Here is a 27,097-nt window from a genome sequence, read left to right on the forward strand (position 1 = left end):
GCCATGATATACTTCCATCATAATGTTCTAAGCCCTTATACACTCTAAACTTTCAAAATTTGAACAGACACCTAACCAAAACATAATGTTCATTACAGATTTATGACTAGAAAAACTTGACACACAGTGCTGAGCTGCATCTAAAATAATCTTTAGGTTCCCAGCTTTCAGATGATGTATACCACTTCTATGTGGCATATATTGCTGACCTGCTATCTTCCCCTAAAGGTCCCCTGTCCCCCCCTAAAAAAGGCAAAAATGGGTCTATGGTGGGTCTATAAGGGTTAAATTCACACAGCTTCACATCATACATCAAAATCTAGAGGTAAATCTGGAGTACTTATTTACTTTCTTAAAATTTATTTATGCTGCTCTGTATAAGTGTGCTAAATTCCCTACAATGTAAATGTAAATATACAATACCTGACACAGAGAGAAGAAAGACACCAAATCCACTTGCTCATGCAGTTAAACTCAAAACTGCTCCTCTCATCTCTCTCTCTGTGACTTCAGATATGTTAAAACCTGTTTTGGAAGAACACACAGGAAGTATACCAGCCACATCAATCAACCTTTGTACTCTGCTAGAATAGAGATAGAAGTTACACTGAACGATAACTTTCCACTGCGGTCAGTGCATACGCAGCAGGCATGCCAAATGCCCATGTAGCCCATCCAACCACATGTTGTGGCATATTGCATAACATTAACTAACAACACCTTTGCATGAGAGGTGTATTGGAGAGGGGTCTACTATAGTTTTAAATTCAGGATGTATCTACAGTAACAACATTGTGCTATAAGAAATTGCATTTTTAAACTGAAATGCCTGTCAAATAAAACAATATGTAAGCAAAAGTAGTGCAGGGTACTATATTCTCCCACCACCAAAACGGTCATGTCCTGATGACAGCAGGTATTATCATGTGTACTACCCGCCACTGAAGTCAGGCTAGTGAGTCATAGATAAGTCTGTTTGGCATCTTTTTCAGTTTCTCAGGTTCTAATTCCCAACAAATCTGACACAGGAGGGTAAAGACAGACATACAGAAACAATACTATTATTTTAATTATTATATAATGCAGACAATGTGACAGCAGGCAGTGGTATTGAAGAATAAGAACCACACCAGCATATAAAAAGACCAAATTGACATTTGCAGGTATGTTTACATGCTGCTAGATATATTGCAGCTGTGTAACTTTTTGTTTGGTGGTTCATTCAGAAAACAAAGGTGCAGGAGGAGATGTGTGTTCATGTTTGTAAGTTAGATAAGAAGAAGAAAAGCTAGTGTGGGTTGTTGTTAAGTGTCTGTGGCTCTTGTGTTGTGTCGCAGGATGCTATCAGGCTCAGTGTGACCGTCTGCTCTGCAGAACAACACCTTATCACTTTATGCAAGATTTGATTTTCTGTATGGTACGTTCTCCATCCAAGTAAATGACAAACAATCAGTATTTCATCAAATGGATGCAAACTAGGGGGCGCCATCATGAAATTCTGTCTTTTGGTTTCTAATTCTTTTGAGCAGTGATACACAGAATATTAGTATGCTGTGGCAGATAATAGAAAATGCCATTTAATTTCTGTTGGACTTTAACTTAAACATTGGACTGAGTAGTTCAGGGAAGCTTCAGAGATTTGAGTATGCCAGAATATTTACAAATAAATAGAGTAAAATATGCTTTTGACAAATGTCACACAAGTGTATTTTATTATGTATTTTGTATTTGTCTCTTTCAATACACATAAATCATGCACAGTTACGTGCTGATATACAGTATTTACAATTTGTGGAATTTTCTTCAGTAAAGTTTCAGTAGAATCTCAACAACATAACAGCCATACCTGTGTTAAAGGGACAGTTCACCCAAATTGGAAATGCTCACTTACCCATTGTGGTATCTGTCTATAAAAAATGACATTAAAAATTACAACTTTCAGCATGGCTACATACCAGATTTTTTGTGAGCCCTTAAAGTAAACAACAAAAAAAGTCTTTACTCATCCTACATAAACTGCTTTTGTTTATATGTTTTCATTTTTATGGCGATTTTGGTTTTTATGGCTACCTTGATGCATTCTTGGCCAGGTCTGTCCTTTCCTGTCTGTCTCAGTAACTGTATTTCTGAACTCAGTGCTGCTACCTGCATAAACAATGTCCCAGAAAAATCCATGTATAAATAACAGACAGCAAATTCATGTTGTATTCACATGTTTTTTGTTGACTGTGCTATATAGTGCAAATAATTCATCCCCAGCTTCTTGTTGTCTTGTTCTGTGAAGGAAAAATAAACCATTCTGAGTGACAGTTTATCAATCAATATGTACATTTTTAAATTGTGTAGCGATAAAGATTTTCGTGTGAGAGGAGCTGCTCACCCTGGTGCACTACTGGCACTGTCAAATTTGATATCACTGTACTCAACATCATCCTGCTCCTCTTCCTCTGTTTGTCTGGGGCGCTGAGCTGGTCTGATGTTGGAGTAGAGAGCATCTGGCTGGTCCTGAGAGAAGCTGATGCTGGCGTAGTTAAGGTCATCCTGCTGTCCTGCCATTTCACTTTGTGTTGCAGCTGACGGGGAGTCATTCACTGGACCCATGCCTAGCTGATGGGAAAACAACACACATACAAGAGGTTGATCTCTAATTCTAGGGACTGTACAATTACTTTACCAGATAGGCTACTGAGGGTTTCTTGGCACAGCGTTTGATGTTGTTAATTTGGAACTAATCATTGCTTTGCTGATGTAAACAACTGCGATCCTGAGGTTTGAGATCATTGTTTTTGTTGGTGCAATCCTTACTGGCCACCATGCGCGGTTTCAAAGGGGTCGGGGCCGGAGTGTCCAGTGCCACCCTACAATCTGATTGGCCACCCTAGATGCCACCCCAAAATTTCTGTCACCCCATCGGCTTCTACCTTGCTGTGGGTCAGATTTTTGGCCAGCACATTTGTTTCTACCCAGAAACTGTGCCTGTATGGTTGACAGAGGCATGAGGGGCCTTTTTCTGCTTCATTGGTGTGTTCTCTAACAGGGAAATCTCTACTGTATGACCTTGATGCTGAACAACTCACTATCACTCCCGGCAAACACATCTGAGTTTTCAACCAGTAAATTCCTCACCTGAGCTAACTGCTGCTCATCTGAATGAGGATAGTTGAAATCAAATGGAAACGTGCTGATGGCTGCCCCACTGTGGCCCCACTGTGGCCTCCTGCATGTACACAGAAACCTCCATTTCCTGTGGCCCTGCCTCCTGAAATGCTACAGGGCTGACACCCCCAGCTACCACATCCGCTACATTCATGCATGCCAGGCAAGTGCATAGCATACAAGCACACATCTGTATGACCAACATTCATGACAGGGACCATTAGTTCTCCCTGCAGCCACACAAAAGATGTGTACACTAACAAGTTACTAGGTAGCAACCCTTCCTCCACTCCTAAAGCTTCTACTACCACTGCGAGAACGAGTGTGTTTTTCCCCTAAACTTTATTAAAAACTGCACAACTGCCAGTGTATTCTGTGTCATTTCATCTTTTAGTCTAATTGATTTCTTTGTAGTCGTGGGTTGAAGCTGCAGTCACATTGTGAGGACTGAATCTTTCATTTCTGACTCTGTCAGAAGTTTGCCTCAGGTTGTCTTTGGTCACCAAAACTCCATATCGATTGATGGTGAACAAGTCTCACAGTGTGATCAAGCTGCACTGCTTTGGAGTGACGACTAAAGGTTTTCCCACGTTTCTCTGACCTTTAGGGAGACGGTTATTCAACTTTTTGGTCATTTTACAAGAACATAGTTTGAAGTTCTGTTCGTTAGTTTAGTATAAATTTGGATAAAGAAAGACAAATAACATGGAGCAAAAAGTGTTTTTCAAAGATTTATAAGTTCTCTTTTGCACTGAAAAACTTGACCTCTTCCTCCTTACCTGTGCTCTGTTGTCCGTACTCCCTCCAGGCTCAGACTGTTGTGTGAAGCTCCTATTTCTTCTGGATAGGCAAATGAACAATGAGATTAATTAATTAATTGAATAAGGACAAAGATTCCAAAATTATAGATGTATTAGTGAACATAGTAGTGATACAGTATTGCTCACCTAATCCATAGGAAGACAGCAAGAAGTGTAATAGCCAGGAGAAGAGCAGTGATTGTTCCAATAGCTGCTAATTTATATGCAGCTGAATCTGAAGGAAATACTGACAGTTTATTTGGGAATTACAGGACATTTAAATAATTCCAGTTTAATACATCACTACGAAATCTCACGCAGGAGATCTGGTGACTTTGATGGTCATAGCATATGATTGACATCATTTAGATACTCAAGAAACCATCCAGTGACCCATGGTGCCCTGTCTGGAAGCTTCTGCATTTGCTATGTTTCTCCACTTGCTTATTGAGGTTTTTATCACCCACCAGTATTAGGTTAGAAAATATTAAGTCCGCTTTATGTTAAAAACACTTATTGTACAATAGGGGAGAGGCAGCTTTCCTTTGGATAGGGTTGGGACATGGTCAGGTTAAGTGTACTGTAAATGCACACAACTTACCTCCCACTAATGTCAGATATAAGGTGGAGTTATGACGTCCTCTTCTGTTCTGGGCTTCACAGTAATAATTCCCACTGTGCTCAGGTTTGAAGTGAATGATGGTGAAGATCTGTCCTGATGCTTTTGGTGAGTCTTTATTCTCCTTGTACCAGGTATAATTAGCTGCTGGGTTAGCATCACTGCTACAGGTCAGATTCACTGAACTACCCTCTACTATCTCACCAGAGGGACTCACTGACACAGAGGGAAGCTTTGGAGCATCTGAAGGACAATATGTATAAAAATACAACTCATTAACATCTGTCTACAGATCTGATTATGCAGTAAATAAAGGCAAATTAGACCGTTTCTGGGAGCAGAACCACACACTCACGATGGTCATTAATTAAAGATTCAACAGCAAAATCCATTTAAAATCCATCAGTGATGCAGCCTGTGAACGAACACAATTCTCCCCTTCTTTGCCTTTTCACATTTTTAACTTATCACTCTCCCTCTTTTTCTCTGCTCCCTTTTGTGCACCTGGCACCAAATATCGCACAAGCATTGTCTCTTTACGTAAATGTCCTGTCATGTCTGATTGAGGCTGTAAGGAGCATTAACGTAAAAGCCACCAATGTTGGAATGACATAAAGCTCAGCAGCTTGCTGAATGTTATGTCTGAAAAGGGCTTTGCTGTATGTCTCTGACAACACACTCCCTAATTTGCATTAGACCATCGAGCTGTTGTAACTAACTGAGATTGAGTTACACTAACTGTGGCATTGTCAGTTAGTAGGTTTAACCACTGGTCCAAACTCTAATTTTACACACACCATCAGTATGTTCAAATATATTGTGTCTTCTTATGTACTTACACTGGACATCTAAGGATAGAGATGAAGAGTTGATCTGTCCATACTGATTCTCAGACTTGCAGTGGTAGATCCCGCTGTCCTCAGAGCTGATGGAGGTGAAATGATAAATGTTTTCTGGCCCATGAAGCAGTGTTTGGTTCTCCTTGTACCAGGTATAATTAGCTGCTGGGTTAGCATCACTGCTACAGGTCAGAGTCACTGAACTGCCCTCCACTATCTCACCAGAGGGATTCACTGACACAGAGGAAAGCTTTGGAGCATCTGGAAGAAATGTATTAACATAGATTATCATGAATTGAGGATGTGTTACAACTGTGGAAAATATTCTATTTCAATAATTAGTATGTAAGTGTGTAGCAACATCTGAAACGTTGGAGGAATGATGAATTTGATGGTTTGAATATCCTGAATAGCAGAGTAAATATGAATGATACTAGTGATTAAAACTGCCTCTTCAACATCTGCTGGAGCTGCTCGGTGAACTAGCAGCAGACTTTGTTACCAGATGCAATAAATCTGACAGATTTAATCTATTTGTTGCATTTAAAAAGCAATTTCACTCACATCTCACATCAATAAAGACATATTCAGATGTCCTCTTCCCCAGCTCATTCTCAGCTGTACAGTAATACTCTCCAGAGTCAGAGGACTGGATGTTGTTGAAAATCAGCTGTGGTTCATTCCTGAGCAGTGTTTGGTTCATCTTGTACCAGGTGAACTTAGCTGCTGGGTTAGCATCACTGCTGCAGGTCAGAGACACTGAGCTGCCCTCCATAATGTTACCAGGGAAACTCTTCAACACTAAGGGAACTTTCGGAGCATCTGGAAGACATTATATGAGCAAGTGTTAACATAAGAGTGTGTTATTATTGAACATAAACTTTTTGATTTGCTCATGAAATTAATTAATTAATTGAAAATGAAAAGTGAACAGCGCTGAGTGCTGATACTGGAGCTGTCCCAGGTCCTCACTGTCTTTTATACCAGTGTGTTAAGGCCAATTCATACTTTCTGTGGCTGCAAGGGTCCATGCAGACGCCTCTGTGGACGTCCACGTGCAGCCCAAAATGCTGTATGCACTACAAGCATGATAACTGTGCATGAGCTAGAAAAGCAAACAGGATTTGAGTTGAGTAAGTATGTACTGTATTCCTGTTCTCATTAAGCTGTGGCACACACAATATTTTTTTCATATTTTCAATATTTTTCATTGTTCTGCAACATACAGGAGCTACATTCAGTCTAAAAACAGCTCTGTGTAAAATGATACAAGTGTGTTTGTGTTGTTTAAAGTGCCGGTGAGACAATGAAATGTGATCCAGCAATTTCGGTTGGAGTAACAGATTATTGTATTTAAAGGCTCATCAGAAAAAACACTGCACAGCAGTGAATTGAATTTTACAATTCTGAAAAGTTATCATGGCTGCAACCTTTTTTTCTCATGCACATATGCTCTGCAATGCAACTGATGGACAAAAACTAAATTGGATACCTTTAATTTTCACTTCTAGTGTAATGTGCTGTACTTTTACTTACTACAATATCATCAATTGCTGCACAAACTTAATTATTACACCCACAAAAATATGGTAACTAGGTTTCTGTATCTCCAAATACAAATTTCAACGCTGTGGCTACATACTGTAACTATATGCAATAAATCTACAGGATCCAGCTGCGTCATGCTCCAGCTCACTCACAACTGTTTCAATGTCCACTAGAAAAACAGAGTGTCTTTGCCGACATTTTTAGTGTATTACCAGCATAAATACTCCACAGTTTGCAGTTGATTTCCATGATGCTTTTGCAGATCCTGTACTTGAATATGACAACCTTTTCCCTCCTCTGACTTTCTCTGTGATCACTCATTTTAAATGTCATTATAGTTGATCTCAAAAGGTTTATTTGAGAAACAGAGGTGTTAAGAATTTATGAATGTGACTGGCTCAAAGGAGAATATTTAATTACTGTATACACTCTAATTGATGTTATACTCTATCCAACCCTTTTGAGTTCAAGTTTCCACCAGATGACATTTTGTTAGTGAAACAATGGAGTACACTTACACACTGGAAGAGAGCGGTGTCCTTTAAGCGCACAAGAATATCTGGCTGCTGGATCAATAGATCCTCTATAAGAAGGAGATGTTTCTTCTTGAATTTTCTCCTCATTTTTGTACCAGATGCAGGAAGAACGACCAGGAAGAAGACAGCTGCTGAGACAAATCAGCTTCGGACCAGTAGAAGACAAGAACACCTGCACCTGTACATCTGGATCTGTGAACAAGAAACAGAAATGAAAAAAATGAAGTGTAAATAACTTACAGAGTTGCCAGCATGACTCTGTCCACTTCTGGCCAGACGAGATGAGTTTAACATCAAAGACTGCGGAGACTGAACATCCTCTCTCAACGTCCTTTAATCAGATTTTCTTATCCATGTGTTTATACTCAATAATTGTTTCAAATTGCAATTGATTCTTACTTAACATTGCCCTTTATGTTTAACTTCCCCTCAACCTTACCCATAATATATTCAATATAATTTTGCCTTTTGCTATTTTCAATGGTTAAACTTTACCTTAACTGTGTGCTTCTGATTTTTTTTGATCATTTATTGCTTTAGAAATCTTCTGGATTCGTAAAGTTTTATTTTATTTTATCAAGATATAGGGATTATCCAAATTATCTATTAGCAAGCACACAATTGCATGATGAATACAAATATTTCAACATTATGTTAACTTCTGATACATTAACTTCATCATCAGTTTGTGTTCATCAGTACCTGTAACAGTCAGAGTTGTTCCAGGTAAACTACTCCCCCATTCAAACCATTGTGTTTTGAATGTGAAGTGATACTGGGCTGAATCACTTTCTCTCAGGTCAGAGATTCTCAGAGTGGAGCGTCCTCTCTCTGTTTCAATGACCTGAACATGACCTGCATACTGGGAGTCTTCACTAAGGTCCTCAGGCTGTGAGGAATACCTCCACCTACGACTACGTTCAGGATTGAACCAGAATTTTGATGTGATGGGTTCATTACTGTTGTATGTGCAAGAAATGTCCACTGATGAGCCTCTGAAGGCACAAATGCTTTGATCGGTGTAAATCACTCTGTTGCAGGATTGACCAGAGACACCTGAAAAATGAAATAGGTTTGATCATCACTATGAAAACAATGGCCTTCATTACAGTAATTCAGTGCTTGTTGTATTGCTGTGGATGGGGCTGCCCATATTAAAGATACATGAAGTAATTGTACAGTTACTTAACTAAAAGGCTCCACTTGATGATGTTATGTTAGTGGAAAATGGAGAAAACTCACACACTGAGGGAGCAGAGTGATGCTCATATCCATTTACAGCACAGGAATAGCTGTCTGGAGGACCAATGTAGTCTGAATAAGTAGATGTCTTTATCTGAGTCTTCTGTCCATTCTTGTACCAGATGTAGGAGGCATGATCAGGTAGACAAATACTGTGACAGTTCAGGTCTGTCCAGCTAGAAAATCGTGATCTCTTCACCACCTGCACCTGGAGATCTGTATATGTGAAGAGAGAACAGAAATATAATTTTAGCCTAAACTGTTAATGTACACTATAACAGACACACATAGATTCACATTAGTGTTTCCTTAATGTTGAACATTTGGAACTATGCAAAAAAAGAGACCTGTAAACACATGTGGATAGACAGATGTGTAGGAGATGAAGCAGTAGTTCAAAACAAAAATCAAATCCTGCACACTGTTAACACTTATGGTTAAATTTATCAAATAGCTACCTTTCAGTCCAGCAACTTTCATCAGGCATTTCACATAGCAAATGAAAACAGGCATGCGTATATATATATACTATATTTAAGTATTATCTCACTCCTGGTGGTGGTATATTATATCACAGGTAAGGGGCGTTGCATGTTGGGCCAACAACCCCCTTCGCTGTGACATAATCGCAATATACCACCACCAGGAGTGAGATATTGCTTTTTTTAAAAACTGTTACCAAATATTACAATATAGAAATTATAGACACAATCAAATAAAAACAGTTTTATTAAATAACAATTGCATTAAGAGTAATTTACAAGAAAGTAGTTCCCAGCTGCCTGCGGTTATGCAACTTTAGTAAACTGCTAAACTAAACTAGACTAAACTAGCAAGTCAGCTATCTAACCAGAATTAATTTATTCACATTAATATGAACATTACCATTAATTGTACACCCATGGAAAACTGTCCAACATCACTGGGGTCAGGTTGCAAAGTGTTTGCAATAACGTTAGGCCTACTCATTTGGTTAGGAGATGTATTGCTTGGTGTAGTGAGGATGCTGCTCCACCTTCCACGGGCACCCAGTTTTGGTCACCAATTGTGCACCATGGTGCTGCAGAGACAGTGGTTGATGAAGCTCTGTGTTTTCCCTGCTTGCTTACAGGTTGCAGGCAACATTTTAACAGTAGCCACTGAGTGATACTTAAAAATAGAACTGTAAACATCAAATATTCATAGCTGTAGTACACACTCATTATGCCAATCGGATAGTGAGATTTTAAATATATATATATATATATATATATATATATATATATATATATATACATACAGTACATGCATCCACAAAAGAATCAGCCAACCCCAAACATAGCTTTTTCATATATTCTCCATAAGTGCTGACAGTGTGCAGGAGTTGACTTATTGTTTTGAACATTTGGAGCTAACCTCCAAAGTGATAACAAAACATATAACATAACAAAAATGTTACCTGTAACAATTAAGATGACTCCAGGTGAACCAGTAAAGCTCCATCCTGGTTGGTTTGTTATGAACCTGAACTTGTACTCAGCTGAGTCGCTCTCTCTCAGATCTGTGATTGTCAGAGTACAGTCGTTCTTATCACTGTGATAATGCACACGACCTGCATACTCCGGATCTGTTCTCAGATCCACATACACACCATTACTCTCTTTAGTAAACCAGAATGTTTCTTCAACTGTATAGTCATTGTCATTTACTCTGGATGGGTATCTGTAGGTGCAGCGTATGTTCACTGTTGATCCTTTCAAGGCACAAATCCATGTAGAAGTGTAAGTCACTCTCCAGTCATTCTGACCCTGTACCACTGTAACACAGAGCACATCAGAACCCACAATCAGATTCAGAAGAAAGGCTTGAATGTTATTTGGAAGAATAGTGTGTATGCATAGGTATTAGTATAAAAACCTACAAACTATATTTTTGCAAAACTTGTTAGGCTCCCAACAACCTTGTGCCTTTTATTGACCTTGAAGTCAATAAAACATACAGTATTACCAACATATCTTTTGGGAGACTGTAACATGCTACTGTAAAGTGTACTTTACTGAGGCAAATAAGAAGCAGAATATTAATTGTTAGAAGGGTAGAGTGTGTGAAAAAATTGACTGTTTCCTTTGTCTGTTTCTTGTCTGTGGTCAGGTCAGGAGTATGAAACTAGAGAGAAATGTAGAACACTGAAACATGTAAATGAAGGATTAAAATATACATCATCAATATGTGATGTCTTGTAAATATATATATGAATATTTCACTTTTTCAACACATGGTGCTCTCTCTCTCTCTCTCTCTGTATTGGCATGGTAGCCAGTTTAGAGCAGATGATGTTATGTTTATTCTTCTTTTCTTCACCACCCATAGTGTTGGTGTTTTTCCTGGATCTCAAAGGTCCAGTTAGGGTATCCACGGGCTTTAAGTGCATCCTTCAGGTGTTTGTGTTCCTTCTCTTGGGCCTGGGCACCTGTTGGTACATTATCAGCTCGGTGGTGCAGGGTTCTGATAACTCCTAGCTTATGCTCTAGTGGGTGGTGACAGTCAACTGTGTGTGTGGGTTTCCTGTATACTCTACTGTGGAGGTGCCTGTCCTCTTCAACATGTACGGCACTGTCCAAAAAGGCCAAGCTGTTGTTCCTGACATCCTCTTGTGCGAACTTAATGTTACTGACCACTTGGCTTTTTGCTTAGTGTTTGACCCGGCATCACTGTTCATCTAGCTGACCTCATTGTCTGTCTTCTGGTAGGTGGAACAAGTTTTTTTTTCAACTGGCTGTACATTGAATCTGACCAACTAAACAAAATGGAGCTCTTGTACTAAGACAAATAGACATCAGGGATTCTTTATTTATTGATCCACTGACTATATTAAGGCTACTGTGTGCTTAAAGAAAGACCAGATGGTTTGAAAAATAACATGAACTACTTAAATGTAATCAATTCTATATTTCCAACTTTATATTTTATATTGGTGATCTAAGGACTAATTATCAACAACTACATAATACCTTCCTTCCCCAAAGCTCCTCAAGTTGGTCAAAATAAATGTAAATACTCTAAAATATGAATGAAGATGTACAGTACCTGGTACAGCGAGAAGGAAGACCAAAAATCCACTTGTTGCTGCTGTTAAACTCATCGCTGTTCCTCTCATCTCTGTCTGTAAAAACATGTCAGAAGTTAGATAACGTACATGAGAAATACTGCATATCAGGTATTAACATCAATAAGCAATGCTGCTTTCAACAAAGAGGGATGTGGTCTTGAAAGAAAACAGATATCTGTTGAAACATGGCCTGGCTTCCTTCCTCATTACATCATTAACATGCATGAACAGTTGAATGTCTGTACATCCCCGAGTTGAAATGAAGAAATGAGTCTTTCTGTTGTTTTGCAAACTCCAATTTTCCAATATGGACTAGAATAGAAAGAAAGAAAAAGAGCAAACTACTCACATTACAGCATCCTACCCTAACAAGGCTTCAAGACGGGAAAATTTCACAACAGAAGAGAAATTTAAGGCATGTATCTGATGTCTCACTTCAAGCCAGCATGGTCAGCTTCCTCATTAGTCTGACACTGAGATCAACAGAGGCTGTAAAGAACAAACACACAGATCTCCTGAAAATATGTGTATATATTGAGATTGAAAGTTCACTCCTGACCGTGGAAATTGTTGACATTCACTCGTCATATCACTTGTCCAAAGTCATCCTCGTTCACTTGAAAGTTGAAAAAGTTGTTGGCTCATAATTTAAATTCTTATGATCTTACATCTTAAGTGAAATAACCATTTAAAAATCCCTGTAAAAAAATATGCATTGACATAATGCTGAAAACAGCTTAGCCCATTCATTCATAGTTAACAGTTAGCAATAAATTTGGAGATACATAGTTTTCAGCTGCACATTAAAGGTAAAGTCAGCGATTCTAATCCACTATACTTTTTGTCAAATTCAGCAAATATCTCCTCACTGTCCACTAGCTGTCCCTTCTGTGTGTGTGCTGACTGACTGTAAATGGGCATGTAAACGCAGTGGCTGTGTTCATGCTGTCCTGTCCTGTGCTCATGCACAGGACAGGGGGAAGTCATCAGGAGGAAGTCATCAGGGGGAAGTCAGCTGTCTGTGTGAGGACATGACAGTCTCCCATCTCCAGCACGCATTGAATTGTGAGGGAGGGCTGGCGAACTTGAGAGAAAGAGAGAGGCCGTGGCCAATTCATATAGAAAAAGATACGCTTCCATTTTATTAAACGTATCAATCCACACTGAATCCAAAACAATCTCATGGAGACTCTCCGTGTTTTTTCATGCTTCGAGTCTATTTCTGTTATGCTTAGTGAAGCATAATCTGAGCAGGCAGCTGTTTAAATCACACAAATATGCAGCTGTATATGTGTATGAACTTATTAACCACATCAATGAAACAATAAATAGAAATACTGTTGATTTCTTCCTGTGGAGCCAACATGCAAACTATTTTGGTTCAATAAATGTCTGCTGTCAGTCAGCCTGGTGAGGGCAGTTTGTCTGGTCGCTGTCCTCTCAGCTCCCCAGGAGCTGCAGCTGACAGACGGCTGCTTCTGTGGACAGAGATGCTGAATGTGGGTAGAATGAGAAGTGGGGAGGCTGAGACGAATTTTTTTCCCATTCATGATAATGTGTGAGAGGAACAGAAGTGACTCTACAGCTAATAAACATCACTCTGGATTGCACCATATTTCTCTTTTGTTCGTTGCCTTGGCAATGTGCATTCATGAATTTGGGGGGAGTAACTTCTGAAGGAGCAGGAAAATTTGGGTGTTTAGTTCAAATATCAACAGTCTTTCTCCAGAATGACTCACTCTACCTACAAGGTGCAGTAACACGGCATTTCTGTTCACAGAAATGTCCCTGCACTCTGCTCTTTATACACTGTAAACAGTGTATAAAAGTGAAGCAACAGTTTGAAGCCTGGTAGTGTGATAATGTACTAAAAATGGTGATGAAACACACAAGAGCAATAACTTTTTAATATTTCCAAACACAGTGCAGCAGTGTTGCTATTGGCTGACCGAGCACATCTGCCCATTCAAAGTTGAACAAAGGTGAACCTGTGAAACCACCAGAGCCATCTGGACATCACACCAAAACAGGAGACACATGCTTGAATTTGTCAGACAGGTGTCAAAGGACATGAATGGGGAACAAAACAAATAAAACAATGTAAATGCAATGTGACCACACCTTTACTCTCAATAGATACAAATTGGTTGCATTTTAAAGTACATTATGTAGAATTTTCAAAAAAAAAATGTATATACAAAAGTAATCCTTCTCAATCATCACCTATGACCCACTAGAAGTGTGTGGTGGTGTATTTATCTGCAGAGACCCTGCCATCTGCCTGTTTTCTCATATTATTTTGCTGTGTTCAGGACGTCTCTGGGCGTCAACCTTTGGGCAGTGGGTATGTTGCCCCCAGCCAATAACAGCATGCAGGGTGTGACGTAGGGACTCTATAAAATCGTAGCGACCAGGTAACATCACTGTGTTTTTTATGTGCTTTAGTGTTTCCCCTAAATGCTTTCAACAATGGTGCAGCCATGTCTGTGTGACCAAGGGTGGGGCTGAGCTACACACACATGCAGAGCAGAGAGGCCACAGCAGACAAGATGAAATCCAAAACACTCTCTAGCTTGCTCGACCACCACTGCTTTCTCTATCGCTCTCTCTTTCTCTCGCTCTGCTCTCAGCTCGCTCTGGTGTTGTTGAGATGGGGACGAGGGGCCAACTTTGAATGTTGTGTTTGCAAACAGAAACCAACAAATCCTACATAGTCAAAAAATGTTCTTGTTATTTCACTTGGATGTTCTCTTCTCCGTGCAGAATTATGTATGTGCAGTTTGTTTTCACATTTATCTGCTAAAGAGGGAAAGTTTCTCTGTCAGTTTAAGGCATGTACCTACAAGCAGAATTTGTGACATCACAACTAGTTCGGAAGCCAGTATGCAATTCATTCACTGAAGGAGCAGGATGATGCTGAAATCCTTTTAATGCACAGGAATAGCTGTCTGCAGGAGAAAAGTACTTTTTATAAGAATGTTTCACCCTAAATTTTCTATCCATTTTTGTACCAGATGAAGGAAGAAACAAAAAGTAGAAGACAGCTGCTGTGACACTTCAGCTCTGCCCACATAGAATCCTGATAGACTCTGTTCGCCAGCACTTGTAGATTTGGATCTGTGAGGAAAAAAAGAGACATTCGTACATCACAAATAACTAAAACAAAGGCAGACAGTTAAATTGACAGGTCATGTAAATGACTAATGAAACTGGTGGATCACTTAACAAAAACTTGAGTGCACATAATGATGAAAACCCCTCAGTCACAATCAATATTAAATGAAATTCATCTCCATTAGTTCAGCCAGTCGCCCCGTTCATTTCTAATCAGCTTGTTTAAATGTAATGTGTCAGTGTTTGTGTTCATCAGTACCTGTGACAGTCAGAGTTGTTCCAGGTAAACTACTCCTCCATTCAAACCATTGTGTTTTGAATGTGAAGTGATACTGGGCTGAGTCGCTCTCTCACAGTTCGTTCTTATCACAGTGATACTGAACACGACCTGAATACTCTGAGTCTGTTCTCAGATCCACATATTGAACATCTCTCATTTTAGTAAACCAGAAATTTCTCTCAGCTGTAGTATCATGATCATTTATTCTGGATGGGTATCTGTAGGTGCAGTTTATGTCCACTGTCAATCCTTTTAAGGCACAGATCTGAGTAGAAGTATAATTCACTCTCCAGTCGTTCTGACCCTGTACCACTGTAACACAGAGCAATCTAACTAAAACTGAACTAGAATACAGTATTTTATCAGTTGTTTATCATATTTTATCATTTATTACTGCTGAGTGTTTCAGCTTACACTTATGTGTTATCAAACACAATGTCAATAAAAACATAAAATGAGAAAAACATTTAGGGTTAGAGTGGCAGATCAGTGGTACATCAATGTTGTTTTCATTAAAACTCAGATTTGTTTTGTAACATTATTTTTCCCCATGTTAATTTATTTTTAGGCACTTTATAACTCTATTATATTTTATTTCTGAATTATACCTGGGTGAAAACACATGCATCAAAAAGTCCAAAGATATATGTATACATGTTTTGAATATATGGTGTAAAGAAACAGTTTTAGATGCTGTTTACAGTTAATCTCTCTGTGCACTGAGACAGAACATCGTACAGTCTGAAGGTGCAGTGAAGGAACAAGAATGTATTGAACCTGTGAACATTAATGCAGTTTTACTGACCAGGAAAAGAAGAAGTAAATGAATCATTAGAGAGTCTGTGGTTGTCTTGGTTAATTTCCTCTCTGTAAGTTTTTTGGTCAAGTTGCTGCTCAGTGAAATGTGCAAACCACAAAGAAATGCAGAACATGAAGTGAGGGAAACTTTTGAAAGTAGCTAAAATAAAATTTGTGACAATAAGTTTTCACAGGAAGGGGCAACTGTTATAACTGTAACAGCTAAAACAGTTGTCCAGGTCTACAGTACAAAGTACAGTTAGTTACCAAAAGGAATTAAAACATCATGATGAGATGAAACTCTCAGTGCATTGCTGTACCATCATGGAACTATGCATATATGCATATGCATGTATAACGATATGATTCTTACAATCCATGGAGGGAGGGTGGACAAACCTTACTAGCCAGGCCCCACCCCCACCACCCATGATGCATATACATATATAGAGAGAGAGAGAAAGAGAGAGATGTACATGTGTGTGTATTTTAAACCATTTTGCCTTTACTCAATAGCTATAGTTTACACAGGAATAAACAGAAGTGAATGTTCGATGTTGTAGAGCTTAAATGGTATTAATCATACTGCATCACACATACATCAAATTTAGAAAAGTGCTGATCTAGGATATTTTATATTTATGTTCTTAAAATGCTGCTCTGAATAAGTGCTCTAAATACCCTCAGTGATGAAGCCTGAATCTGCAACACTGAAGCTTCACCACTAGAGGACAGTGAAACATCAGAGATACTGAATCACAACCCTGAAACATTTTACCATCAATCACTGATTGTTTTCAAAGGGTTAAATGTACTTTTATTACTGTGCACTTTTTATGTTTGAGTTGCATCTTAATCTGTTTACTCTTGACATTAAATTAATTTAACATTGCAGTTAGAGGTTCAGTTTCAGAAGTGCTGATTGTTCACATTGATGACCTTGTTGTACAGTAGTTGAACAAACGCTCACAGACGAGGTGTCTAAGTATGAAAATGATTCAGTCAGTGATCTACAGTTGTCACTAACAAATATGGACTGTTATACTGAAAAGGCTTCATACTCAGTAAACTGACACATATTCTGCTTGCCTGAGTGACCCCAAAGACTTTAAATGGACCAAAAAGGAGAAAAACATCTCACATGACAATTAAGGTCTTCTTCAATACAAACTGTGTGTGAATTTTCATTTTAGCAACATCCTTAATCATAATAAACTATTACACTGTGACAAGTTTCATCCTAAAATAGAGGGAAAGTGAGAAGTAAGTAAGAACAAAAGAACAGATTTCAATTTTATTTGTCTTCATAGTAAATAAATTCATATTCTGAAAAATAAACACAGAAACAATTTGCTCAGCTAAAACTTTTTGCACACTGTCGCCCTCTGCAGCAGTGAGAGGGAACTGAAATCATGTTTCCAACTACAGTGTTGTTGTGGAAGCTGTCTGTTTATTGTATATCAGCCACTGCAATATCTGGATAATGTGACATTCAACAAAGTGTGATAGAACTGAGATAATGTTTCATGTGTGAAAATATACAGTATACTGAACAGGAAGATAATCAGGATTCCTCAAAAGTGATTAATTACAGCATGTACACATTTAAAATAATAGTTTGAAAAACAGCTCTAATCCTAAATATCTGTAATATAACGAACTCTACAGAGAAAAAAATAAGCTTGCATTAGTTCAGACAAAACACTCTACTTTCTGCTCCCATCAGGTGAGCCTCTGGTTCAACTGCATCAGAACAAAATCAGATAAAATTTAGGGGAGGTACTTCTCATAACTGTAACTATGAATCTGATATTGGCCTTTTTTTCATGATGCTCCAGCCTGACTGGACTTTACTCCACGTCTTCCTGCTCCTCTGTGTCTTCTGTCTGTGTTGCAGTGACGACTTGCAAGTCTGAGACCTCATACACAGGAGAAGAGTCCAACTGATGGGGAGAGATAACAAAATGAGGATTAATGGACCTCATTCATAAAACTTGTATATAATTAGATTGTATTAAAGATGTATTAAATCGTGTTTAAAACTGAATTATTTAACACAAAAATTATGTTCAGGTGAAATATACATTGGGTGTCTTCTCAGTTGTATTTTAAATATAAATTCACTTCACAGCTTCATGTTGACAATATAAATGTGTTTGAGTGCATTTATAAGTCAAGTGATCATAACTGTACTTTAGGGTAAGTTCTGTCAATAAGGTCTCTCTCTCACCTCTATAGTCTCTACAGGTTCATTCATTTCAGTGGTGGAGCTCAAAGTTTTCTTCTTCCTGGATTGAATCAAACAAAAACAAGACATATTTAACAAAATGAAATTCAAGACTTAAAAACTCTAAGTATATTTTAATAAGAAAACAAAAGAACATATCTCTTTTTTATTGCTTTACCTTGCCCACAGACTCAAGAGAAGCAGGGCAATCAGAATCAGGACCACCAGAATCACCCAGATGATATTCATATTAATTATTGATTTTCCTGAAAATTCAGACCAAAAGAAAGGAGATCTGGCTTATCAATATGTTCAGTATGTGTGTGTGTGTGTGTGTGTGTGTGTCTGTGTGTGAAGTTCAATGAGCATAACTTACCAGATCCAACAGTCAGATATAAGGTGGAGTTATGATGTCCTCTTCTGTTCTGGGCTTCACAGTAATAATTCCCACTGTGTTCAGGTCTGACATCGGTGATGGTGAAGATCTGTCCTGATGCTTTTGGTGAGTCTTCATTCTCCTTGTACCAGGTATAATTAGCTGCTGGGTTAGCATCACTGCTACAGGTCAGGGTCACTGAACTGCCCTCCACTATCTCACCAGATGGACTCACTAACACAGAAGGAAGCTTTGGAGCATCTGAAAAAAAGAAAGACATCTTATGAGTCTTTATTCACATTCATTGGTGGCTGGCCAATAGAGGTCACACATGCAGCACCACACCAGCCACACAGTTTAATTCAGGGTGATCCAGCTTGATAAATTATTTATTAAGGTTTTAAATGAGTCAATGAATTAGTTTTTACTTTTTAAGCATTCTTCACATATGAAATTATAGAATATGAAATGAACATAAAAATGAACCTATTTTGTATTCTCTTAACCTTTACATCCATGCAGCAGAAAGAAGAAGAGAAACTGGAATATTCTGTTCCATGAATAGAAAACCTCAATCACAATGTCATTGACATTTGTGGTAATGCAAGTAACCAAAAATCCCAACGTGGAGCATAGCAGTGGCGCTCGGTCAATAGAGAGCTTTTGTTCAGCACCCCACCTGCCACAAAGCTTAATTATTACTAAATATTTGAAGCAACTATTGTTTTTCATTTTTACACTACCAGCACCAAAACTGCTAAATGTTGTTGTACTGGGCAATTTTTACTTGAATTTAAGCGTGTGCTCCCCTTGCATTTCAGGAAAAAAGGGTATTTCTATAGCACTTTTATCCAAAGTACTGCACAATCATTCTGCTGCTTATTCACCCATTCACACTCACATTCAAGCATACACTCAAACACTGATGATGGCAAACTACCATCCAGGGTTCAGGCACAACCATCAAGAGCAATTTAGGGTTCAGTATCTGGCTCAAGGACACTTCAACATGCCAGGAGGAGTTGGGGATTGAACCACCGCATCCTGTTTAGTGGACGACCTGCTCTACCTTCTGAACCACAGCCACCTTGCCACCTTGTCTAGTAGTACTAGAAATAGTAGGAATTGCAATAAGTGGTAAATATTAATTTTCTAATGTTTTGTACTTACACTGGACATCTATGATTAGAGATGAAGAGTTAATCTGTCCATATTGATTCTCAGACTTGCAGTGGTAGATCCCGCTGTCCTCAGACCTGATTGAGGTGAAATGATAACTTCCCTGTTGTCCTTGAGTCACTGTTTGGTTCTCCTTGTACCAGGTATAATTAGCTGCTGGGTTAGCATCACTGCTACAGGTCAGAGTCACTGAACTGCCCTCCACTATCTCACGAGAGGGACGCACTGACACAGAGGGAACCTTTGGAGCATCTGAAAAACAGAAAGACATCTTATGAGTCTTTATTCACATTCATTGGTGGCTGGCCAATAGAGGGCACACATGCAGCGCCACACCAGCCATACTGTTTAATTCAGAGTGATCCAGCTTGATAAATTATTTATTAAGGTTTTAAATGAGTCAAGGAATTAGTTTTTACTTTTTAAGCATTTTGATATAACTTCACATATGAAATGACAGAATGTGAAATGAACATAAAAATGAACCTATTTTGTATTCTCTTAACCTTTCCAGCCATGTGACAGAAAGAAGAAGAGAAACTAGAATATTTTGTTCCATGAAAAGAAAACTTCAATCAAAATGTCATTGACATTTGTAGTAATGCAAGTAACCAAAAGTCCAAAGGTGGAGTATAGAAGTGACGCTCTGTCAATAGAGAGCATTTGTTCAGCACCCCACCAGCCACGAAACTTAATTATTATTAAATATTTGAAGCAACTATTGTTTTTATTAAATATTTGAAGCAACTATTGTTTTTCATTTTTACACTACCACCACCAAAATTGCTAAATGTTGTTGTACTGGGCGATTTTTGCTCGAATTTAAGCTTGTGCTCCCCTTGCATTTCAGGAAAAAAGGGTATTTCTATAGCACTTTTGTCCAAAGTACCTCACAATGATTCTGCTGCTCATTCACCCATTCACACTCACATTGAAGCATACACTCACACACTGATGATGGCAAACTACCATCCAGGGTTCAGGCACAACCATCAGGAGCAATTTAGGGTTCAGTATCCTGCTCAAGGACACTTCAACATGACAGGAGGAGTTGGGGATCAAACCACCACATCCTGTTTAGTGGACGACCCGCTCTACCTCCTGGACCACAGCTGCGTTGCCCCCTTGTCTAGTAGTACTAGAAATAGTAGGAATTGCAATAAGTGGTAAATATTAATTTTCTAATGTTTTGTACTTACACTGGACATCTATGATTAGAGATGAGGAGTTGATGTGTCTGTATTGATTCTCAGACTTGCAGTGGTACATCCCGCTGTCCTCAGACTTGATAGTGGTGAAATGATAACTTCCCTGTTGTCCTTGAGTCACTGTTTGGTTCTCCTTGTACCAGGTATAGTTAGCTGCTGGGTTAGCATCACTGCTACAGGTCAGAGTCACTGAACTGCCCTCCACTATCTCACCAGAGGGACTCACTGACACAGAGGGAACCTTTGGAGCATCTAGAGGAGATGTATTAAAATGAATTAATTATAAAATGAGGATGGACTGCATTACTATAACATGTTGTATTGGAGCTGCTCAGTGAACTACAGCAGCAGACTGAATGTGAAGCTGTCAAAGCTTAAGAAAGCAGACATGATCAGAAATGGTTGGGGGGGGGGGGTTTAAGTTTAACAAGGTTGACAATTCCATTAGCTGCATGTTGCTTTTTCTCACTCACATTTCACATCAATAAAGATGTATTCAGATGTCTTCTTCCCCAGTTGGTTCTCGGCTGTACAGTAATACTCTCCAGAGTCAGAAGACTGGATGGAGCTGAAGACAAGCTGTGGTTCTTTACTGAGAGGTTGAAGGTCTGGATTTACATTCTTCTTGTACCAGGAGTATTTAGCTGCTGGGTTAGCATCACTGCTACAGGTCAGAGTCACTGAACTGCCCTCCACTATCTTACCAGAGGGACTCATTGACACAGAAGGAAGCTTTGGAGCATCTGAAAAAAAGAAAGATATCTTATGAGTCTTTATTCACATTCATTGGTGGCTGGCCAATAGAGGTCACACATGCAGCACCACACCAGCCACACAGTTTAATTCAGAGTGATCCAGCTTGATAAATTATTTATTAAGGTTTTAAATCAGTCAATGAATTAGTTTTTACCTTTTAAGCATTTTGATATAACTTCACATATGAAATTATAGAATATAATATGAACATAAAAATGAACCTATATTGTATTCTCTTAACCTTTCTGGCCATGCAACAGAAAGCAGAAGAGAAACTGGAATATTCTGTTCCATGAATAGGAAACCTCAATCACAATGTCATTGACATTTGTGGTAATGCAAGTAACCAAAAATCCCAACGTGGAGCATAGCAGTGGCGCTCGGTCAATAGAGAGCTTTTGTTCAGCACCCCACCTGCCACAAAGCTTAATTATTACTAAATATTTGAAGCAACTATTGTTTTTCATTTTCACACTACCACCACCAAAACTGCTAAATGTTGTTGTACTGGGCAATTTTTGCTTGAATTTAAGCTTTTGCTCCCCTTGCATTTCAGGAAAAAGGGCCTAAATAAAAATGTAAATGGCTGTATTTCTACAGTACTTTTATCCAAAATGCTTTACATCCATTCTGCTGCTCATTCACCCATTCACACGTACACTCACACACTGATGATAGCAAACTACCATCCAGGGTTCAGGCACAACCATCAGGAGCAATTTAGGGTTCAGTATCTGGCTCAAGGACACTTCAACATGCCAGGAGGGGTTGGGGATTGAACCACCGTATCCTGTTTAGTGGACAACCTGCTCTACCTTCCGAACCACAGCCGCCTTGCCACCTTGTCTAGTAGTACTAGAAATAGTAGGAATTGCAATAAGTGGTAAATATTAATTTTCTAATGTTTTGTACTTACACTGGACATCTATGATTAGAGATGAAGAGTTAATCTGTCCATATTGATTCTCAGACTTGCAGTGGTACATCCCGCTGTCCTCAGACCTTGATTGAGGTCTGAGGACAGCGGGATGTACCACTGCTGTCCTCACACCAGCCACACAGTTTAATTCAGAGTGATCCAGCTTGATAAATTATTTATTAAGGTTTTAAATCAGTCAATGAATTAGTTTTTACCTTTTAAGCATTTTGATATAACTTCACATATGAAATTATAGAATATAATATGAACATAAAAATGAACCTATTTTGTATTCTCTTAACCTTTCTGGCAATGCAACAGAAAGCAGAAGAGAAACTGGAATATTCTGTTCAATGAATAGGAAACCTCAATCACAATGTCATTGACATTTGTGGTAATGCAAGTAACCAAAAATCCCAATGTGGAGCATAGCAGTGGCGCTTGGTCAATAGAGAGCTTTTGTTCAGCACCCCACCAGACACAAAGCTTAATTATTACTAAATATTTGAAGCAACTATTGTTTTTCATTTTTACACTACCACCACCAAAACTGCTAAATGTTGTTATACTGGGAAATTTTTGCTTGAATTTAAGCTTTTGTTCCCCTTGCATTTCAGGAAAAAGGGCCTAAATAAAAATGTAAATGGCTGTATTTCTACAGTACTTTTATCCAAAATGCTTTACATCCATTCTGCTGCTCATTCACCGATTCACACTCACATTCAAGCGTACACTCACACACTGATGATAGCAAACTACCATCCAGGGTTCAGGCACAACCATCAGGAGATATTTAGGGTTCAGTATCTGGCTCACGTACACTTCAACATGCCAGGAGGCGTTGGGGATTCAACCACCGCATCCTGTTTAGTGGACGACCTGCTCTACCTTCTGAACCACAGCCACCTTGCCACCTTGTCTAGTAGTACTAGAAATAGTAGGAATTGCAATAAGTGGTAAATATTAATTTTCTAATGTTTTGTACTTACACTGGACATCTATGATTAGAGATGAAGAGTTAATCTGTCCATATTGATTCTCAGACTTGCAGTGGTAGATCCCGCTGTCCTCAGACCTGATTGAGGTGAAATGATAACTTCCTTGTTGTCCTTGAGTCACTGTTTGGTTCTCCTTGTACCAGGTATAGTTAGCTGCTGGGTTAGCATCACTGCTACAGGTCAGAGTCACTGAACTACCCTCCACTATCTCACCAGAGGGACTCACTGACACAGAGGGAACCTTTGGAGCATCTAGAGGAGATGTATTAAAATGAATTAATTATAAAATGAGGATGGACTGCATTACTATAACATGTTGTATTGGAGCTGCTCAGTGAACTAAAGCAGCAGACTAAAAGTGAAGCAGTCAAAGCTTAACAAAGCAGACATGATCAGAAATGTTAAGTTTAACAAGGTTGACAAGTCCAGTAGCTGCATGTTGCTTTTTCTCACTCACATTTCACATCAATAAAGATGAATTCAGATGTCCTCTTCCCCAGCTGGTTCTCAGTTGTACAGTAATACTCTCCAGAGTCAGAAGACTGGATGGAGCTGAAGACAAGCTGTGGTTCTTTACTGAGAGGTTGAAGGTCTGGATTTACATTCTTCTTGTACCAGGTGTATTTAGCTGCTGGGTTAGCATCACTGCTACAGGTCAGGGTCACTGAACTGCCCTCCACTATCTCACCAGAGGGACTCATTGACACAGAAGGAAGCTTTGGAGCATCTGAAAAAAGAAAGATATCTTATGAGTCTTTATTCACATTCATTGGTGGCTGGCCAATAGAGGTCACACATGCAGCACCACACCAGCCACACAGTTTAATTCAGAGTGATCCAGCTTGATAAATTATTTATTAAGGTTTTAAATCAGTCAATGAATTAGTTTTTACCTTTTAAACATTTTGAAATAACTTCACATATGAAATTATAGAATATAATATGAACATAAAAATGAACCTATTTTGTATTCTCTTAACCTTTACATCCATGCAACAGAAAGCAGAAGAGAAACTGGAATATTCTGTTCCATGAATAGGAAACCTCAATCACAATGTCATTGACATTTGTGGTAATGCAAGTAACCAAAAATCCCAACGTGGAGCATAGCAGTGGCGCTCGGTCAATAGAGAGTTTTTGTACAGCACCCCACCAGCCACAGAGCTTAATTATTATTAAGTATTTGAAGCAACTATTGGTTTTCATTTTCACACTACCACCACCAAAACTGCTAAATGTTGTTGTACTGGGCAATTTTTGCTTGAATTTAAGCTTTTGCTCCCCTTGCATTTCAGGAAAAAGGGCCTAAATAAAAATGTAAATGGCTGTATTTCTACAGTACTTTTATCCAAAATGCTTTACATCCATTCTGCTGCTCATTCACCCATTCACACTCACATTCAAGCGTACACTCACACACTGATGATAGCAAACTACCATCCAGGGTTCAGGCACAACCATCAGGAGCAATTTAGGGTTCAGTATCTGGCTCAAGGACACTTCAACATGCCAGGAGGAGTTGGGGATTGAACCACCGTATCCTGTTTAGTGGACAACCTGCTCTACCTTCCGAACCACAGCCGCCTTGCCACCTTGTCTAGTAGTACTAGAAATAGTAGGAATTGCAATAAGTGGTAAATATTAATTTTCTAATGTTTTGTACTTACACTGGACATCTATGATTAGAGATGAAGAGTTAATCTGTCCATATTGATTCTCAGACTTGCAGTGGTAGATCCCGCTGTCCTCAGACCTGATTGAGGTGAAATGCTAACTTCCTTGTTGTCCTTGAGTCACTGTTTGGTTCTCCTTGTACCAGGTATAGTTAGCTGCTGGCTTAGCATCACTGCTACAGGTCAGAGTCACTGAACTACCCTCCACTATCTCACCAGAGGGACTCACTGACACAGAGGGAACCTTTGGAGCATCTAGAGGAGATGTATTAAAATGAATTAATTATAAAATGAGGATGGACTGCATTACTATAACATGTTGTATTGGAGCTGCTCAGTGAACTAAAGCAGCAGACTAAAAGTGAAGCAGTCAAAGCTTAACAAAGCAGACATGATCAGAAATGTTAAGTTTAACAAGGTTGACAAGTCCAGTAGCTGCATGTTGCTTTTTCTCACTCACATTTCACATCAATAAAGATGAATTCAGATGTCCTCTTCCCCAGCTGGTTCTCAGCTGTACAGTAATACTCTCCAGAGTCAGAAGACTGGATGGAGCTGAAGACAAGCTGTGGTTCTTTACTGAGAGGTTGAAGGTCTGGATTTACATTCTTCTTGTACCAGGTGTATTTAGCTGCTGGGTTAGCATCACTGCTACACGTCAGGGTCACTGAACTGCCCTCCACTATCTCACCAGAAGGACTCACTGACACAGAGGGAAGCTTTGGAGCATCTGTAGGAGATACACACTTACATTAATTTGACGATTAGAATATGTTGTCAGAGATGATATACTATTTTAATTCAAGTTTATTTTTGCTAGTTTCTTATTGATCATCCCTAGTGGTTGTCACAGTGGCTGTCCACAATGATGATCCTGGAGATGTTCCAGGTTAGACTGCTGCTGGTGGGAACTAACCGCAAAAAACAGACCTTTAATAACTCTGCACAGTGGGCAGATCACTTCCTTATTATGTTTAATAAATAGTTCTGCTAAATCCACATAATGGACCAAAAATTATTTGGATTGGGAAATGAATTATATATTTTATTTTGGGGGAAAACACAGACACAGATTGACACGGTGAACTAAACTCACACACTGAAGGAGAGCGGTAATCCTCATGTCCTTTCATAGCACAGGAGACGTTGTCACTGGGATTAAACTGCCCTGAATAAAGAGAAGTTTCCTCCTTCACAACTTTCTGTCCATTCTTGAACCAGACATAAGAAATACCACCTGCTGGACTGCAGCTGCTGAGACATTTCAGCTCTGCCTCGGTATAAGACTGATGGACTGTTACTGTGATCACCTGCACCTGGAGAGCTGAATATGTGAAAAAAAGAACAGAAATGTACTTTGTTCATACATACAAACAAACTTTCACAGTGATATTTTCAAGATATTAACCATTTGAAACTAAATTAAGTCTTCCAATGAAAATGTTACCTGTGACAGTCAAAGTGACTCCAGGTGAACCAGTAAATCTCCCTCCTGGTTGGTTTGTTATGAACCTGAACTTGTATTGAGCTGAGTCGCTCTCTCTCAGGTCTGTGATTCTCAGAGTGCAGTTGTTCTTATCACAGTGATACTGCACATGACCTGCATACTCTGAGTCTGTTTTCAGATCCACAGGTTCATTATTGCTCAGTTGAGTAAACCAGAATGTTTCCTTAACTACAGTAGAAGTGTCCTTTACTCTGGATGGGTATCTGTAGGTGCAGCGTATGTCCACTGTTGATC

General features: G+C 39.0%; 1 protein-coding gene and 2 long non-coding RNA genes across 3 annotated transcripts in view; all 3 read right to left on the reverse strand.

The window, feature by feature from the left end:
• Nucleotides 1-1,690: 1,690 nt before the first annotated feature.
• Nucleotides 1,691-27,097, reverse strand: part of LOC122976525 (B-cell receptor CD22-like) — a 56,485-nt gene continuing 31,078 nt past the window's right edge. The window contains exons 6-8 of the mRNA XM_044345053.1: nt 3,936-3,996; nt 2,381-2,607; nt 1,691-2,276 (exon numbers count right to left, since the gene is read on the reverse strand). Of these exons, the coding sequence (XP_044200988.1) occupies nt 2,198-2,276; nt 2,381-2,607; nt 3,936-3,996 (367 nt within the window). The 3' untranslated portion in view covers nt 1,691-2,197. The remainder of the gene's footprint in view (nt 2,277-2,380; nt 2,608-3,935; nt 3,997-27,097) is intronic.
• Nucleotides 17,854-18,733, reverse strand: LOC122973517. Its single transcript, XR_006400060.1, has 4 exons — nt 18,624-18,733; nt 18,426-18,513; nt 18,251-18,308; nt 17,854-17,963 (listed from the first exon to the last, which is right to left on the reverse strand). It is a non-coding gene; the product is annotated as an uncharacterized LOC122973517 (long non-coding RNA).
• On the reverse strand, nt 26,045-26,846 carry LOC122973537. The gene is made up of 3 exons (XR_006400067.1): nt 26,804-26,846; nt 26,453-26,680; nt 26,045-26,086 (listed from the first exon to the last, which is right to left on the reverse strand). It is a non-coding gene; the product is annotated as an uncharacterized LOC122973537 (long non-coding RNA).

Source organism: Thunnus albacares, chromosome 3 (assembly GCF_914725855.1).
Source record: "Thunnus albacares chromosome 3, fThuAlb1.1, whole genome shotgun sequence".
NCBI classification, from domain to species: domain Eukaryota; kingdom Metazoa; phylum Chordata; class Actinopteri; order Scombriformes; family Scombridae; genus Thunnus; species Thunnus albacares.